The 17,537-nt window shown below is 38.7% G+C and overlaps 1 protein-coding gene across 1 annotated transcript in view; it reads right to left on the minus strand.

The window, feature by feature from the left end:
* SHB (SH2 domain containing adaptor protein B) overlaps window positions 1-17,537 on the minus strand; it is a 96,330-nt gene that overhangs the window by 19,501 nt on the left and 59,292 nt on the right. The window contains exons 3-5 of the mRNA XM_053465797.1: window positions 12,526-12,741; window positions 3,068-3,239; window positions 2,431-2,550 (exon numbers count right to left, since the gene is read on the minus strand). Coding sequence (XP_053321772.1) covers window positions 2,431-2,550; window positions 3,068-3,239; window positions 12,526-12,741 — 508 coding nt within the window. The remainder of the gene's footprint in view (window positions 1-2,430; window positions 2,551-3,067; window positions 3,240-12,525; window positions 12,742-17,537) is intronic.

Genomic DNA, 17,537 nt, shown 5'->3' on the forward strand with positions numbered 1-17,537 from the left:
TAGAAACAGGGCTCCAAAATAGTTTTAAAACAAGAACACATGGGAGGTGTGCTATGGAGGCTGTGCTGGCTAAGCCCAGACCTCCAAAGAATAATTCAGATGTCTATTAGTTTTATATAGCGCTGTCATATTCCACAGCATGGTACAAGTGGGGATTGCCCCATCCCAGACCTATGCAGCACAGGCCAATATACATCACTACAAAGTATGCATTATTTGCAGAAGACAATGTAAAATAAGTTCTGATCCCATTGGGATGCTCTGCTTCCCTTTTATTCCCACAAGGTTACTAAATCTCAGAGAGTTACATCAAATTGTATCGTTTTTTCTTCAGTAGAACACATAACCGAGTTATTAATCCATTTTTCACAAAATTACTTAAAATACCTATGTTTTAAACAGCAGGCAACCTGAGAAGGTTTTAATAATGAGAACTGACACCGGCGTCAAGTGTTTTAATCCCCACTTGCTAATGGTAATTTAAAATGTTACTGCTGGTTAATATGTTTAGCCATAAATATTGATTGAGCAGCCGGGGCTAATAGCAAGTGATTCAACGATGAAGATCAACTGAAGGTCATGATGACCGTGTGAAGTCATATATTTGCACATACCGTATGTTGGCCATCGTTGAAAGTTGTTGAGCTGATTAAACAATATGGCAATTGTAGTTGCGCAACAGCTAAACTGCTAGGGTATCTCCAAACTATCCACATACTAGCTTTACAACTATGCTGTGATTTTGGGAAATACGACCAGTATAAGTGGAGGAGTACAGGCTGTCCTCATACTGCATTCCCGTACCTTACAGCAAGTCACGCTTACGCCCTGCCTCTAATCTCAAGTTAAAGTCTCATTCATACAACATATTGCCTTCATATTATTGTTTTGCTCACTGAGAAGAATGCGGCCCCACGTTCCTCTCCGTGTAATATATATTATTCTGCAACCACATGAAAAGCAGTATGTTTGAGATAACAGTATACTTGTACAGTTCAGGGTACTACATACAGTACACTGTACATTATGGTGTTACTCCAGGTCTTTGATAGCCCATTTCTAAATAAATGTATACCTTATTCGGAGGTAACCTGATGTAATATATGCAGTCACTATCTGATTTGGGATCCATCGACGACGTAAAGTCTGCATACAGTATTTACGTATGTGTCCAGAATGCAAGTCTTACATTAAGTTCACCTGTTTGGGACCCACCTGGGGCATATCAATCTTCAGACCAAGCTGTGCTGCAATTCAATTCAGTTTTAAATTGAAATGTGGCCTGAGGGCAGAGGGGCTGTAATCGCCAAACGTTGCCACAAAATGATCCGGTTTCTGAGGACAACAGTAAGAATAACAAACTGCCGATTGACGGCCCACACCTCGACATATATTCAACAATCAGAAACAAGTTTGCCATGTGAACAGTCCTGGGGAGGCTGTCCAACTAATGTATATAATCAAGGACTTGTGACACATGACAATTGAGTGTTCCTGGCAAACAACCAAAGCCTTACTTCTGGGAAAGGTTTGGGTTTTCTCCAGCACTAGGAATGATGTTTCTAAATCAGAGGAGAATGTGGAACTGCATCTTTAAATTTTGTTGCAACTTTTTTTTTTACCTCCTTCTGAAACTGGTCTCAATAAACATCCACAAGCAGGAAAACCTTTGAACTGTACCATTACGCCTCAAATTCCGAGCTCTTTACAAAAAAATATTGCTTAGCCGTCTAAAATTGGAGGCCTTGTCATTCATACTCTGCGTGATGGATCACAAAGCTGGAGCTACCTTGCGGAAATTGTCAAGAAAGCGGATTCATTTAACCTTTCCTTATTTGCCCTGAGTAACAGGAAACTATGAAAACAGAACACACAGCGAAAGGGAATTCAAAAAATGTTTATTATCTACCCACTTTAAAGACTATGCTAAAGCCTCTGTATATTTCCTTGCGTACACTTTCTTTGCTGCTGGAATCTATGGCTTGGATAGACATGCAGGACCCTCAATTAAGAAAAATAATGATTATGGGACCTGAATATGTATAGATTGAAGGACAGGAGAAAGGGTATGCTTAGATGTAATGTAAGTGTTGTAGATAAGTGGAACAGTCTCCCAGCAGAAGTGACAGATGTTAATACAATAAGGTAATCGGATAGGCATAAAGATAACCTGAATCTAACATGAGATCAAAGACTGATTAACTCTTTAACATCATGAAAAACGGGCATGTTTCCATGGGACGATAGCATTTAAGAAATGCCAACACCCACATCAAACTATATATTCCCAAGGTGGAGAATGTCTTAAAGCATGAAATTTTGTTGCCCTGTTTGTGAAAACAGAAATACGACCCTGTTTTAACAGATGTTCCCAGTAGGACACAAGGTACGTGACCGATTGGAAAAGTACATTAAGTTAACACAACTCACTTCAGAGACAGGGAGTAGTCGTGTTTGCTGGTCTGGCTGTTCCTCACAAGGTAGCTGCATTCCTTGCAGAGCCGTAGCAAGTTCTCTGCATCCGTCCGGCTGATGGCTCCATGATACCATCTACAAACAGAAAACGCTCATTAGTCTGAGCATATTTATACAGTCAGCAAGCAGAAATTTGCCTTTTGGATTCACCGACAGCTGGTTGACATAAGGCATATGACATAAACCATAGGTCTTCAGCTAGTTCAGAACTTCAGAGGCAGAACTATCAAGTTGAATTTTTACTGGAAAGCTGAAACCTAGCGATCTCTCTATATTATTTATTGGTTTATACAGCACCGTCATATTCTGCAGAGCAGTACATATGTAATACGTATAATTTTTGCATATGGGGCTTTAAGCCCCAAGAAGGTACCTTTAAATGCAAGACTGAACACTTCCTACAGAACTGAACTAAGATTTTGTGTTTGTTCTCAAGGAGACATTGTCATGAGTCAGCTGTGAACTATCTGGATTTGCTCTGGAAGCTCAAGTCATTGGAGTTGATTGGCGGTCCTTTGGAGCATCATTCGTGTGCTATACTGTTCTTTTTACAATGAAGGTGGGTGATTTTTAACACAGAAGAAGTACTTACGTTTGCTTCTCCAGTGAAACATTTGGGTCCACTCTTTCCCCCAGGATTCCACAGAGCTCTGGGCTGCCATGCTTTATGGGCTTAAAGCCACCTCCTGGAGTCCTCAGCTGTCTGCGCCTGTCACTTGATGGCGATGGAGAGGACTGTCTCTTCTCACCCCCATTGAATTGAGCTGCAAGAGACAACAGATAACTGGTTTAATTCACCATATATTTTCAAATTTTACAGACCAAGGTAATAACTAGACTTGCGAATTCGTATTCGGGAGAACATGAAAACGAACGCGAATGTTGCTTTTTCGTCTTTCAAACCGAATACGGAATAAATGAATATGGCGGCAGATAAACGTACACGAAGATGAAGACACACAACATGAAGAATCGTTGTTTCTTCGCGTTTGTCTTCTCGTCCGGCTCACAACCTTCTTCCAGCCACATACCTGCCAACAGTCCCGAATTTCTCAGGACAGTCCGGTTTTTTTCTGCCCTGTCCTATCAAATTTGGGTTGTAGCAAGTATGCCATTGTAAGTAAGTTGCAAATGCTAGACAAGAATGAAAAAAATGGTCTGCAATTCCCTATTCAACTACTTCTACACCTTCATTTATTGATTTCATCACTGTTTCACGGCATTTACGTGGCAACTGGCAGAAAACTATGAAAAAAACCAAATACGAAGAACGTATGCGAATATTCGCCTAAAACAAACACTGGAATGGACGAACATTCATAGCATACGAAGATTTTTATTTTCCAAAAGACAAACACAAAGACTTTGAAGGTGCCCAAGTCTAGTAATCACTTTTTTTTTTTTTATCAAACGCACAGTATAATCACAAAAAAGTCCACCTCTCAATTATATTACATTTGTTTCATTTTGTAACAATTTAAAACTAAATGTACTTATGTATATGTATCTTTGGCAAGATATGATCATATCACAAGTAAGAACATTCCAACCTCAAATTAAGTCAGAGAAGAAAGGCTGAGCTTTAGCAGAGGTAAGTCCAGTGACTTGAGGACATGTGATTCTGGGTGCAGCATGATATTGATACTTTGCCGGCCCATTGTTTTGTGGCTGCTACTTCGTCTATCATTCAAAGTCTTCCTTAACGGGAAAAGTACGCTCATTTTATAACATATTTCGATTACTTAACTGAAATACAGAAGATACAGGTATTTAAAAAAATATCTATCTACTGGAAACATGTTCGAGCATTGTCTTCTCGTGCAGGACAGTTCATGTTGTATAGCAAGAGGGAATTCTGTTGAAATTGCACAATTTGACATATTGTGAAATGCTATTATATTATTTAAGATGAGTTTCATGAAATATCTCTGGAAATTGTCTTAAGTATGTAAAGCTAGTTATTATGAATGCCCAATAAGATTCAATCCCTTCCTAAAAGCAGAAGGCCTTGGATAGCAGCAGATATTGGGTTCAGTGTCTTCCTCGTTGCTTGAATAAAAACATCTACTTGTGCCACCCTCAGTGCTTTAATACAACTCCTTAAGATGAAATGGCAGGCATTTTAATTATCACTGACGTACCAGATTACAGATTTTGAAGTCCATGAAATCACTTGCTCAGTGGCCACGTCAATATTCTATATTTAGAATGTGGGAATTTCATGCATTTAAAGGGGTGACTTCTGGCTTTGTATGTGTTAATAACTTACTAAACAGGTCAGATTCTTGTGTGGGCAAGGCAATCATTTTAAGTAATTTCCTAACATATTAAAATCAGTGTTAATCACAGTGATCTATTATAAAAAAAAAACTACTAAAAATGTTCTCTAACCCTGTGTAGTAATGTTGCTCATATTAACCAGTGATATATGGCCTGAGCTGGCTTTTCAATTAACTAGTAACCTATTAACTAAGGGTCAAGCTGTAGAGCTCAGTGGGTTGCCCATTACCAGCTGTCAAGAACAGCTCAGGTGGTGTAGCCATTTCACATACATTATTTACCCCTTAAGGATGAAGCATATTGTACCGAAGAGGACATAATAGTACGTCCTGTGTTGTTAAGCAACTGAGGAGCTACGGTTACGTCCTTCCTCAAGGGGTTAGTTAATGCGCTATACTACATACCCGTGATACCTCTTATCTGCAATTGTATCTTACGTCTTACGTTCGACCAACTTGACTAATTTTCTTAAAGAAACCGACCGGATCTGGACTTTCATAATGCAGTTTCATCTCACAGCAATCCACTTATAACTTGTTACTTTAAAAGGGGAATGAGGCAGACATCTGCGTAACTTTGTACCACTGACTATACACTTCCTGCACATGGGGCAGCATTAAAAAAAAAAAAAAAAAACCCTTAGCCGCATGTATGACTTTATGCCCCCCCCCCCCGTTTTGACCCAGTTACTTGCCTCTGCAAATTGTCCTGTGTATTAGTGAATGGGCTGTCTAGACACATATCAAGGAACCGACCTGAGATACCTAGTATTCTTTTAAATCACTCTAGAATTAAGGATTTAGTCCTGGTCGACAACCTAACAGCTTGATAATGTCAATTTGTGTCACCGAGTCCAGAAAAAGAGTAATTAACCATGATTGTCTGTCTAATGTGTGAGATATGTAAATAGTGAGACTACACGTCGAGAATGACCTTACTAATCCTACAGAAATGTTGGTAAGAAACATTATTTTGTACAAAAGGACATTCTAACCATTGCCATTACACAATAAAATAAACACATTTCAAGAAGCCAGTTGATCACAGATATGGCCATTACTCCATAGGTTTTGGAGTGGGCAACGGGACAGGACCTCAAAAAGCCATCAGCCGGTAGCAGAAGCTACGGGAGAATGATGTACCCCTTCTGTGAACTAACTCCATGGCTCTGCAGAGCACCTTCAGCCTTGGAAATAAATAGAAACCAATGCTCTATTGAACTACTCCAGCAAGTCTAAATCATATGTATATGTTCTGTTAATTCGTTTGAAAATAGTACTTAATTAGCCACAATTTTTCACTTCTGTGAACTACAGATAAAAAGAAAGGAGGGAAAAAAAAAACCCTGTAACACATAAAAGTGTTTAGTCTTGAGGGATGAGAAGAATGTTCTCAAATTAACTTCATGACCCAAAGCGACAAAGCAATATCTTTAATTAGGTTGTATAAAGGAAAAAAAGGTTACAAAAAGGTGCTAAATGGTTTGAGTATACAGTTTCATAGCAATATTGTTACATTTGCTTACTGGGCTGAAACAAAGAAATAACTAAGGTGAATGCAGATTTCCCTACCAAAACTACATGTTTATGCATAAAAATTATAGCCTAAAACCACCTTTCTATAATTGTACGTTATTTATCAAGATGTTGATTTACTATCCACAGAGGGGTAAACTAAACACATGAAGCTGCAACAGGCGAGTTGCGATTAAAGGTTTCTTAAATGTCACCTTGATTGAAATACGTGTTGCATGGAGCCAACTTGGCGCTTCCTTGCAGGACAAACTCACCATGACCGATTATGACATGGCTTATTATGTTGATAATGAACTGTTTAGTGAATATACCCCGGCAAGTGCTCCAAACCCAATTCATTGAGCTGAGCCTTCAGCTTTAAACGCCTATTCGTCTCCAAGAGTCTCTAACAGGCTTGCATACAATAAAAGGCCATTTTGTGCCAGACACCCTGACACATTGCTCTTTATGCGAAAACTATAGCTTTTTCTAATGCTTCTCGAATACCTGTGTAGTGTTGAAAAGCAGTATTATGAAGAAATGTTACGTCAAAAAAAGATAAATGATATTCCCAAGTATAGAAACATAACCCGATAAGTAAAATCCATGCGTATTTAGTCTGCCCATTTTTTAGACCTGCGGTGTCCTCGGACATGATTTATGCACAGGATAGACTAGTTGTCCCATTCCACGCATCCACCACCCCTCCAAACATAGAGAGAGTTGGAAGTCCGTAAAAAGAAGGTCTTATCGAGTTCCAACTCCACTTGTCAAAAAACCCTCCAATCGCCTACTTAAATGCGGGGTTGCGCATGGCGGTTTCTCATTTTAATGTAGTGGAAGCCGAAATGAAGTCATAGAGTACCTTTCACAAGAGAATGATCGCGAAGTCTCTCGTAGTCTTGTACAAGAGGATTAAATTTAATTATATCTGTTTCCAACTGCATGAAAAGGTTATTAAAAGCCAATTACCTCCTCTAAATGCAGCGATGCAAAGCGAAGCCCATTCCAGCAGCCTGCCTGCCCTACTTAGTGCTGAAATTAACTGTGTTTTAATTCTTCATGATAACATCCCCTCATGGGGTGGTAAAGTACAGAGCAATTTTCAGCTCCACTTAGAAGGAAAAAGATAACGCTGTCTTCGTAATTCTAGATTCAACATAAAAGCTACTCACAACAGCCTATTATAAAGAATTGCTCTCTCATTCTCCCCTGCATTTGTGCCTGTGAAAATAGATATATTTACTTTAAATCATTTTTTGAGGTCATAGGTTTTTACAGTGGATTATAGAATTTCAAAATTTGGCTAGTCACAGTACCCGAGAGCTTCCCAAATGACCCTGCCGCAACGGCTCCACAAAGAAGCAAAAATAACACAGTGTATTAAACTGTCCTTTTCCAGATGCCTGGCTCAAACAGTGTGCGTGTGCTTGTGTGACCAACTGACACATGCTTATTAAACCACTGTACATAGGCTAAGGAGGAAAGAAAATTCTTTAATAGGCTGAGGAAAGGGGTAAGGGGTATTTGCTTGAGGGACCACTCATCTATCATACTCATTAAAATGCAGTGCAGTTGTTTCCTTTTAAATCTTTTATTTATGTTCTGCTCCTGTGAGATTTTTTTATGATTTAATATGAAACATCTAATCAATAATAAGATTAAAATCTGAAATGGATATAGTTTAAAACTCCACCCAGCATAAGCCCAGAGACAGCAAGCATCTTGTTTACTGCATCATTTCCAGACACATGCTTTGTGATGACATCAGCTTTGTGGTGTCTTTAGCTTTGTGACAAAAGGTAGGGTGTGAATTCCGGCTGAAGCGTGCTGGCTAGTAATTGCTCAGAGGAGGAGGCAGGAGCAAAGATGTGGGATATAGCGTCTGATACGGGACTGCTGTATCTATGCGGATTTTTAAACATTGCGATTATAATTATACTTTGTATCAAATCCTTGTCTGGATTATCAAAATCAAGTAAAGGTCAGAGAGAACATGATGTTCACCTTGCAAGTCTTTCTGAGAATATCATGAGCTATGTTTTAAATATTCAGAAGACCTTACTGCAGATGGACATTGACCAAAGGTGTGAACTGTCACGTGCGGAAGAGAGAATATTGGCTCTTGAAAATAAAATAAAATCCAGATGTGGACCCAAAAAGTACCATTCCAGGGATGACCCCAGGAAGGACACCTTCTCTCAGGATGAAGAGATCAGAAGACTCCAGGCAGTGATTTCCGATTTGACAGAGGAGATGGAGTTGTTAGAATGTTGCCTGGACGAGAAGACTGAGAGATTGTCCCATCTGGAGGAGAGTATGGACATGAAAGAGAACGCCATCCAAACACTGACAGAAAAACTTTTTAGAATGGAAGAGGTTTCTGATGGGCTGAAAAAGAAGGTGAGCGACCTGAACATGAAGATCTCTAATTTTGCAAGGGAAAGGGACTTCTGGGCTGAAGGGAACTCAGAACTAAATTCCCTGTTAAGAACAAACCAACTGGAGAACATGAGTCTAACCAAGAAACTGGAAGAGTATCATGAAGCCTTTGCAACCACGGAGATTGAATATGAAAAATCAACTACTGAGTCTGATGGACACCTCACGTGGGAGGCTACAGCTAAAATACCTGCGCTAAAGATCCCCACAACAGAGATCAGACACCAGGAGAGGAATTCCCAGAGTCCAATGACCGAAGGGTGCGATGTGGCTTCTGATTGAGGAAGTTGTTGGTCTAAGGCATCAGCTCACCAGTCTGAATGAACTTAAACATCAGCTGCTGTCTTTCTAAAGAGCTAGCATAAAAACTTTAGCTTTTTGATTAATTAACTGTATGAATTATCTGTAAATAAAGATTTGAAATCAATTTTGTCTTTTTGTCTTTAATAAAATGTCGAGCAAGGGGGATTTGCATACTTCATGCTAGCAATGAATAATTATTTTGTAATTACGGACGTCTTTTTGGTTGTTTCCTGTTTGTCTTTTGTTTCTTATATTTACTCTCCCATTGGATTCTCGTGTGTCTGTGGCCAATTTAAAATGCGATTCAATGTAAAGCAAAGCATACATATTGAAGTTTTGCACTACTTTTGACCGCATCAAAGGGGGCACAAGGTCCCATTAGAGCCCCTGAAGCTGGGGGTCAGTGGCAGAATATTAGTCCCTCACATTTCAACATGTATGTGTGCCAAAGCTAGAGCTGGGTGATAGTAAGTACCTTGCATTTCCAGGCATGAGATGAATTTATCTCTTGCCGTGTAAAGTAGCCGGGGGGACAGGGAATCATTTAAAATGTATAGACAAGGCTCTGAGAAATCACTCCAAGTATCTCTTTTTAACATTTAGCCATCATATGCATTAAAGTGTATGTGAGGGATATGAGGGACTGAGCATACCTTGAATGGGCAAGATGGATGATCAGTGTGATGAAGATATTGTTCTTCAAAATGAGTTGGGCAAAAATAAATGTATGCTACACATCACGCTGGGGAATCTATACTACAATTAACGAAAACTGGTATAGTCAAGTGATAACGCTTCTTTGAAAAACGGGCTTGAAGCAGCCCTGCCCTTTCTCAAATTCTTATCTGGCTGGTGTTTTAAACACAAACAGCATCACCCTGAAAATCACCCCTGAGAATTTTATTATATCATCATATAAAAGCTTTTGGAAGTCACTTGATATCCTGTAGCCTAAGACAAGGAAGTGCAGACACCATGAAACTCTTAGCAAAAAACATTAAAGACAGAACCTGCAGGAAGAGAAAGCCAAGCATAGCCTCTTAGTGTGTATGGACTGCAATGAGGGGTTATATAGGCACAAGACCTTGGAATGTCTAACCACAAAAAAAAATAATCTCTTGATTTCTTGAGACTTTCTACAGAGATATAGATGTACATGTAAAGATGATGTCCTACTTCATATATGGGTAGCCATATGCAGAGCTCTTCTAGTACTCATTTATTTTGTACAGTGCAGATATGAAGGTAATCTTGGATATCAGATAAGACTCCCAGTAAAAGTAATAGTACATTGTTCTAATCTAACGACAATTATCAGCTATATGGTTTATCTTGTATGTAACTCTTAGAATAAGTTTGCAAACATGAGTCCAAAGATAGTGTTACCAGACCTAGGCTTTAACCAATTATGGAAAATGTGTACTATGCTGCCCACGACAATACTTCTGTTTAATGTGTCCTCTGTGAGGTGAGGTCACCATTTTGTTTTTCTGTTAGACTTTGCATGAGTACCTGTAACAAGATAAAGTCTTTAAAAAGTCCTGACACACAGTACAGTATAGGGAAAAGAAAAAATGTCGGTGCGCTAAGCTAGTCACAGGCTCAAATACAAATACAAGGTTTTGGTAGCAGTATAAACTGCTTTGTGTGCCCACTACGTAGGAGGTGAGAGTAGGATCTCACCCTATTGAGAGTGTGCCTTGACGTGGCGGGTGAGCTTAATTATGCTTTGGCCAATTCATATAACCAAAACCTCTCATTTATATTATGTTTATATATTTGTTGCCAACTTTATTAGGGTAAGAAGCGCAGACAGTTTTTGTATACACAGTACAGTATATACAGTACAGACCTAAAATAAAATGTTGAGTTTAAGTCTATTGTTTTTCACGGGAACTCTCTCATAAGGACTGTAGACAGAAGGCCCTTTTTACCTAATGTATCGGGTTGTCTTAGCCTGTCAGTTCTAGTTTTGTCATACCCTTTGATCGTGTGCGCTGTAAGAAGTGCTGCTTAAACTGGTTGCTATATATAAAAGATAATCTTAACAACAACGTGTAACACCACTTTGTTCAAGGAGAGCACATGGTTTGATGGTCTGCCTACACTTTTTAATGTGACCTTGTGACTTATTTGATTATAAATAGCTATCAATAAGTTACTTAGATCAAGTATTTTATTAAAACAAAAGAATTTATAAGCACATTATAATACAATATAAAGATATGGATCTCAAGTTTTCCTTCGGAAAAAAAAAAACACCCAAACCAGAGCCACCAGGGTAAAAAAGGAGGGAGGCGTATTGGTTTCATTCTTTCAAATGTAACGTAACACATGAGAAAAAAGCATAAAAGATCAGAGTACTGTCATGTCCACATATAAAAGTAGCATGTCACGGTGATGTTGAACTTGTGAATGAATTAGACTGTGGACCCCTCATCTCTTCTGTTTACTCAATCCACTTCCAAGCTATGTGGCTAACAGCTTCGTCTTGTGTAAACTGAAATCTGCAGAGCATTATGGGTAAAACAATAGTTACTGTAACTTACAATCAGCTATTTTTATTAAGCTTGTTGCCAAAGGGTAGAAAACATGTTGTCTGCCAGCATGGCGGCTCTGTTTAATGACACACAGTTCAGTCGCACACTGAATCTAAACTGATCTCTATCAAATATTAACTTGATTGTAAAAAGCAAATTACTCTTTGGCCAAGCCAACGAACCAGAAAAACAGTTCCTCATGCTCTCCCTATCAAAAATAAAGGCATCTGTTTCAGAAATCATCTAATCACGTACAAGATGGGACTGTTAGCCTGTTTTTATAACTTTTTCTTGCATATAAACAGATGCCATGTTAGCTGAAGTGCCAGGGTCCCTGTTGTGAGGATCCTGGGTGGTCTGTCAGACTAATTAAACATGGAAAATACACTTATAATTGTGAAAATCAACAATGTGTCTCTTTAAAAACCTAGTAGGTCAGAATTGCACCCACAGGAACTGCTGGCCCTCATTAAAAAAAAAAAGCCGAAACGCTCTTCATATTTAATGCAACTTGGGAAATTAAGTCACTGTCTTTGAACTTCCCTGCATGGTGTAATAAAGGATTACATGGAATTAACAAGCAAACACATAAAAAGAAAACAGATTATCCAATTTACAGGAGCCAGAAGGCTTCTAATTCCTTCGAGACAAAGAAAACGTGAATGGGTGTAAAGTAAACAGAAAGCAATTTGTTAGTGAACCGAAACTCTACTCCAGAATTGGACAATGTTGTCCTAGACATTCTAATCTTATAGAAGGTCATTCCTAATGACTATGGTATGAAAAGCACTGTTGTCCAAAATGTTGTTAAATTAATAACATCACATTTTAGAAATGAGGTACTGTAAAGCAGGATTGGAGCTGTATGAGAACCCTTCTAATTGGACATCACGGATTTAGACGAAACCCTGAAGAAACCAGTTGATGGTACACCAACAATAAAAGTAGGGTTAGTTATTAAGATTGAGTACCTGCAAGGGCCGGCAAAGCTTTGTTCCACTCCCACGGCTGGTCATACTCATCAGCTGGCCGGTCATCATCCTGCGGTAATTTGCTTTCTCTCAAACGTAGGTCAATCAGGCTTTCCGAATCGGACTCCTCTACCCCATTGCACTCTGGTTCATAAGGTGTGTCGTACAACTGAATATTTTTCTGCGGTGGCTTCTGACTTTCTTGTTTTTGAATATCTGCATCAAGACAAAGAAGAAAACAAAAAGACCGTGTTATGTGTGGCTAAGATAAAAAAACTCTATAAATCAGCAGATTCCAGTGAATTTCAACGCTCTTTATTATTGAAATAATATGGCTGCTGAAGACCAGAACACAAGGAATCTCCTAAGCACCATATCATATTCGGGGCTATTATGTGTGAGCTACAAACACACAACCCTTTTCTTCTATTTGTTCTAGCAATAGGCAATCCTGATGTAAATAAGTTATACCTACATAACAACAAATGTAAAAAAAAATAATAAAATAGGTAATTATTATTCCTATTTAGTATCCTTAAAGGGCTATATTGTTTCATGAAAAATGTAATGTTCAGCAGGAAAATCTGTTCTCTGAGCCAGACATTTTCATAAAAAAAACCAAAAAAAACCCCACACCCTAATGTTTGTTTTTGCTTTTTATATTAAGTGATAAGTGCCATTTTTAAAAATCAAGTGAACCGTCTACATGTGGATAAAATAAAATTTCCTAAAACCTCACATGTTGCATAACAGCTTTGATCAGTGAAATGTATTCAACGTTATAGCAATTAAATATACAATGGCTTTGGACAATAGTCAAAAAGGCTTTTAAAAAAAAAAAAATATTGGCACAGTTCCTAAGGAAATAAAATGGCTTTTTAAAAATAAAATTAAAATATATCTTAGGAATGTATATAGTGTTTATCAAAGTACCGTAAAGAAGAAAAAAATGACTTTTTGTAAATCTGAATACTTGTGTGGATGTAAATAACATCTGGGAACATAGCAGGCAAGCAGTTGAACCAACATTTGGACATACTACATCATATGGTTATCTCTTGACCTTGGTTAAGGTTCAGCGGTCTTTCACAGGATTTTGACCACTATCTGCAAAAGCAATTAAATTTGCCTTAATATTAACTAACATTTGTAAAGTGGCTTAAAGGTACGGCTGTCCGATGAATTGGTCTACGTTTCAAATTAGAAAGGCAGTAGTTAAATAGTGCCGTTTCACGCACACAAAACATTAATGGTTCTCTCTAGGATGCGAAGCAAAAAAAGCAGTGCTTCCTCTAAAGGATTTAATTACAAAATGCAACAAAGAAATTTAAGATTTTTTTTTGGTTTCTATGGCAACAATTTGTCAGTGCCTGCTTTTCTGTCGCATGACAATTACGCATTCCCGACACAAAATATGAATAGAATGGGACAAAAACGCGTACTAGGGCTAATGCTGCATTTAGTTACGGGATAGTTAAATTCAGGGCAGGCGAAAAAGCACCTTTAATTAAAAAAAAAAAATTCTCAAAATATAATTTTTTTTATATTTAGTCCAAACTATTAAACAGCTGTGAAAATTGAAATGTTTCCGGCAGAAAGCATGTTTATGGCGCACTGAGTGGCGGTGAAAGAGACCATCTTTTTTTTTTATATACTAATGCACGTTAGACAGGAGATATTTAATCTCTGCTGCTCTTTAAAACAGCTTTTTGGACAAGACAATAAGGCATTAAAAGAGCTTAAATCACTTTATGCTGAAGGCTGTCTATGAGGATTAAGAGTCTCTGTGCTCCTTTCATTGCAAAAAATAATAAAAGGGGGTAAAAAAAAAAAAAAGATCCATCAACACCGAGCTCAAACAAAAGACAAATAAAGGTTTCTGAGACCGTTTAGGACGTCAAGAAAAGATTGCTGCGCCTGTAGCTTATAAAATGCAAGATTGGGCTCAAAAAGCCCCCGCTGTGCTCTTTAATGGACCTCGGCAACCATTCACTCTAAAGTCTTAAATTAACACCTTACCCTTTTCTTGGAGAATGTAAAGAACAGCCAAGGGACTCACACAGGTTTTAATCTCCCCAGACCTCAGAATTTGCTTCTTCTACAGAGAAGCACTTTCATACATCGGTAGGGGCCTAGTGCTAATTGTAATGATGCCCTTTGCACCCACATGCGCAGCTTGCTTTCACGCAAGTCTCATTTATTTTAATCAAAAAAAAAAAGAGGACGTACTCAAAGAAAAAGGTTCTTGCCTGATCTCCAAACCAATATGTATGTGCAGAACACAATACATTGCTCCAAATTACCTGCCCAATGCTGACATTTTTTGGGAAGGCAGACCATACAATGTTGGGTGGTGGTGGAGGTAATAAATGAGGAAACCAATGACAGCATCAAATATATTTAATGCATGTTAACAAAAGCCAAAGCTGGAGAAAAGGCAGCATTCCCTATACTAACCTTGTTTCAATATAACGACACCGGATGCTAGATTACATCAGTACATAGGTGGAAGGAGAACGTCAACCATTATGTAGATAGTGGTATTTTGCCTATTGAACACCCTTCTATTCATTGTTTTTTTTGTTTTTTTTTTTACAATTTTGGTACCTCTATGGTCCAATAATTTCCCCAGCTGATTGGCTGCTTAAAGACCCCATTAGGCCCCCAAAACCTTTGCAGAGCCAGCACTGAAGCTGAGTATTGGTAAGTATATCACTTGCCAGGAGGTTTGTGTTTGGCTGGTAATAAATGGGGAGGGGGTCACCAAATGTATATGAGATGATTACATGGAGCACGTCACTCAGCTATCATGGATATTACATACAGTGCATACTGTATAATGACTGGGGTGTCTCTTTAACATTGGCAACTAAGTGATAAACCTCAACAATACCTAGTTTCCCCGTTTTCTTTCCGCTTAGCCAGAAACTAAAAGGTGTTTCACCTGAAGCTCAGACAGCTCAGAAACTTTCAGACGTTCATAATGCTGACGCTTTAATTGAATTAAGAAAAATACAAACCTAACAGCCGTGACATGTAATCCCTGAGAAGTGTGCTGCAGAAGTAGATTGTGTTAAGAGAACCTTTGTTAAGGACAAACCCGTGATATTCAGGACATTCCCCGAAGGAACCTTATAGCAGAAACAAACTGCCATTATACTTCAAAGGTTCTTTTAACGAGAATGACATTTTTCTTCCGTTTGATATGTGAATAATCTAGAATTGAAACCGGGCAAGTGGAAGGTGAATGCCAATAGAGGCAGAACGATTTCTTAAATACAAAAAGCATTTGTTTCTCAAAATTGGACACATTAAACATTACCATGCTTGTGCAATTCCGCAGAATCAAATGTTTGTCTACATGCAGCCAATTCCGGCTTATAACGTGTATTCAATACATACTGCAAAGCCATGTCATTACCTACCCAATAAAGGAAGAATTTCATCTCACCTCGTTAACTATGCATTATCCAGGAAGTTAGCTTTTCTTATATCAAAAACTTTTATCCAATTTAAATTTAATTTAATTTTATCCAGTTTTATTCACTTTTTACATTTTTACACGTGTATTTCTTAGCCTTCCTTTTTCTCTATTAACACATCCTGCCACGATTCTCTCTGCGATACACCCCCCAAAAAAATATAATATAATGTATATATATACACATATATATATATTAGCACAGTAACTGTTCAGCAGCAAATCCCACCACTAGCCCTGCCATGGTTCAATCCTAAACTTCTCCGGCTCTCTGTGTCTAGACCCGAATCCTCCGAGTCGCGGGAGTGGGGTCTTGACAGGCCCCGTTCCCTGCCCATTTTTCCTTTAAATGGGGATGTTTCCCACTGCCGTCAGCGGGAGCTCCCGCCGATGTTGGTGGGCAGTCCTGGCTGCGTCCCGCAAGGGAAGGCTCCCAGAAGTTCCCAGGCATGGTCATTACACATATTATTAATACTGGTACAGAAGGAACAGTATGGGCCTTGCTCTAAGTATACCCAGAAGTGATGAATGCCTGGAAATGGGTGGCAGCCACTAATTATATACATACGCACGCACGCACGCACACATGCACTCAGTACAGCACTTATAGTGATAATGGGCTTGTTGGGGAGATCAGTGATCCCACTTTTAATGGGTATGGCTTAGGCCAGAATACATTACTGCTTAGAGGTATAGAACTGTACAATATCTGCCATTAAACACCCTTTACTTGGTAACTGAACTGCATTGCTTAGAAGCTTAAAAGGCTACGTAATGTGTAATTATTAACCCATTCAGCTATAACGCTGTAAAGACCCCCCCCCCCAAAAAAAAGTGCTCGACTGCTCCTTTAAAGGGGGAAAAAAAATCTTTTTGAGCATATAATCCTGTGCTGCATACGGTATCCTGGGTTAGCATTGACAGAAACCTGGTTTTACCTCCTTGTGTTCCAATAAACACACTGAAGGCTGTCATTGTTGTCACTCGTGACATTTTGGGTGACTTTCTCTGTACAATAACCACACTGAGCCAATTCTTTATGGCAATGTTAATGAAGTCTGTTATTCCACACGCTTTCATTAGTCAGTGTCCAAGACAGCTTAGTGCAAAAAGGTGTACACAATGAAGATTAATAACACCGTGTGATGATTTTTTATTTAGTTTTTTAAGTCGTGATGAGGCCAGATCATTATTATGGAAATGAAAGCGTTCTAGAGCTTCAAGGTTATTTATTTTTAATAGGGAGGTTTAACACAAGAAAAATGACAGCTTCATCTCAGTCGATCTGCATGGAAATGTGGATTAAATTGCCAGTCGAAATGGAGGGAAAAAAACTGAGTTTCATAAAGGAACATCTTAATGCCAGTGTCAGGAATAAGAGCACAATTTAAAGATGGCAGTAATTGCTCTGTAAAACAAGGCTTTTGATGGGCCGCGTATCTCAAATTACATTACCTCTCAGGCAAAATAAATTGCTGCTCTTCCTCTTCTTTGAGAGCCTAGTAGAATTCTACTGACACCTGGTTATCGA

Source organism: Spea bombifrons, chromosome 1 (genome assembly GCF_027358695.1).
Source record: "Spea bombifrons isolate aSpeBom1 chromosome 1, aSpeBom1.2.pri, whole genome shotgun sequence".
Classification (NCBI taxonomy): domain Eukaryota; kingdom Metazoa; phylum Chordata; class Amphibia; order Anura; family Pelobatidae; genus Spea; species Spea bombifrons.